The sequence below is a fragment of the Myotis lucifugus genome, unplaced genomic scaffold, assembly GCF_000147115.1.
Source record: "Myotis lucifugus unplaced genomic scaffold, Myoluc2.0 scaffold_254, whole genome shotgun sequence".
Taxonomy (NCBI): Eukaryota; Metazoa; Chordata; class Mammalia; order Chiroptera; family Vespertilionidae; genus Myotis; species Myotis lucifugus.
Genome location: NW_005871302.1, coordinates 1,181,233 through 1,182,807, shown reverse-complemented (window position 1 = coordinate 1,182,807; position 1,575 = coordinate 1,181,233). Strand labels below are relative to the sequence as shown.

Below are 1,575 nucleotides of genomic sequence, written 5' to 3'. Positions count from 1 at the left end.
AGGGTGTGGCCCCACTGGGATTTGCTTGTATTGTTTCTTTTTTTGTCTTTTAATCTTAAGATCAATAAAATAGTTTTAAAGAAATACATATTTAAAATTGGGTGAGAAGAAACAGGAGGGGGTTGGCCATGTCCTATAGAGGACTCTTACTCGTGCCGGTAAAGGTGTCAAGCCGCACCCCGGGACAGTGCGAATAAGCGCACGAGGTGAGATTTTTCCGGAGGGTGGTGCAGGGATGTCGAACTGAGCTGGAGCTTAGAAGGGAGACCCCGGTTCACGCTGATCCGAGGAGCACTGCGGCGGGGTCACTTGCTGTCCCAGTCCGAGCTGAGCGGAGGTCCCCAGGCTCAGCACGCGGCCCATGAGCAGCGTCGAGGGCGGGAGCTCGGCAGCGGAGCCAGCCGCTCCCCCGTTACCAGGCCCGCCCGCCGTCGGCGCTGCCGGCCACACATTCGGCAGGAAAGGCGGCCCGAACCCGCCGCCGCTGCCGCTAACGCCGACAACACCAGCGACGGCGCTCGCCCCGGGGCCTGCCGCCTCGGCGCCCGCCGTCGCCGTCGCCGCCTCTTCAGTCGGACTCTCCGCCATCGCTGCTTCGCTTCCGGGACTGCCCGGCAGCACGTCCGCCGACCAGAGCGGCCGCTGCTCCTACCCGCGCCCGCACCACCGAGAGCCGGGCCAGAGTGTCCCCACCCTCGGCAGCCACAGCCCCGCGGCGCTGGCTCCGCCCACCCACCGCTACCAGCGAGAGGCGCCCGGCCAGAGCGTCCACCCGCGGTCCTCCAGGGCGGGGGGGCGGGGCTGGCGGGAGGTCCGGGCTTCTAGGCGGTGTGGGCGCCGCGCCGTGAGCGACGAGGTTCCGAGGCGTGTCCCCGGGCGCCCGGGTGCAGCTGACAGCCCAGTGCTAACACTCCTCTCAGATGTTGGAAGGGGACGGAGGGAGGGAGGGCCATATTCCTCTTAAGGAGAGCGACCCTCAGACGGGTCCATGGGGTAGGATCAGGGGTGCAGCCTCCTACAGGGGGACGCTGAATAGACTGGGCAACTCGCTTAGGTCCCTTGCTGTCCGAGAGGCTCTGTGACTTATCCCTCCTCTCTGCACCCTCGCTGCTGCCATTGCCCCTGCCTGCAACCGGACCAAGAGGAAGGAAGAAATCAGAACCTGCGAGTGAAAAACGATCTCGTTTTAGTGTTTATTCAACATATGTTTATGAAGAGACTATTAAATGCCAGGCACTGTTGCTAGGCGTTGCCATAGGGATCGTGAAACAGACCTAGAGAAGCTTGGTGAAGGGGAAATGCAGGCCTCCTGACTCCAAGCTCGCCGTGTTTTCTTCACACAAACCCTTGAATATACAGGAATCAAGCAAGGGGCAGTGAGTTTAAACCCTGGAAGGATTCCTCAGGACTTTCCTGAGATATGTAAGGTGAAAAATAATACTATGCACTAAGAAAAACAGCTTTCTAAAAAAAGCTTTCCCTTTTCTCCCTAGCAAGAATACAAGCTCATAATCTTATCCCGAAAGCCGTGGGGCCAGCTGTGTTTCGGAATTTAGAGTAATACTTAGCAGCAGG

General features: G+C 59.4%; 1 protein-coding gene across 1 annotated transcript in view; it reads right to left on the bottom strand.

Moving 5' to 3' along the window:
* Positions 1 to 693, bottom strand: part of UBE2Z (ubiquitin conjugating enzyme E2 Z) — a 15,742-nt gene extending 15,049 nt beyond the window's left edge. The window contains 2 exon segments of the mRNA XM_006098932.3: positions 285 to 402; positions 404 to 693. Coding sequence (XP_006098994.1) covers positions 285 to 402; positions 404 to 588 — 303 coding nt within the window. The 5' untranslated portion in view covers positions 589 to 693.
* Positions 694 to 1,575: the final 882 nt, after the last annotated feature.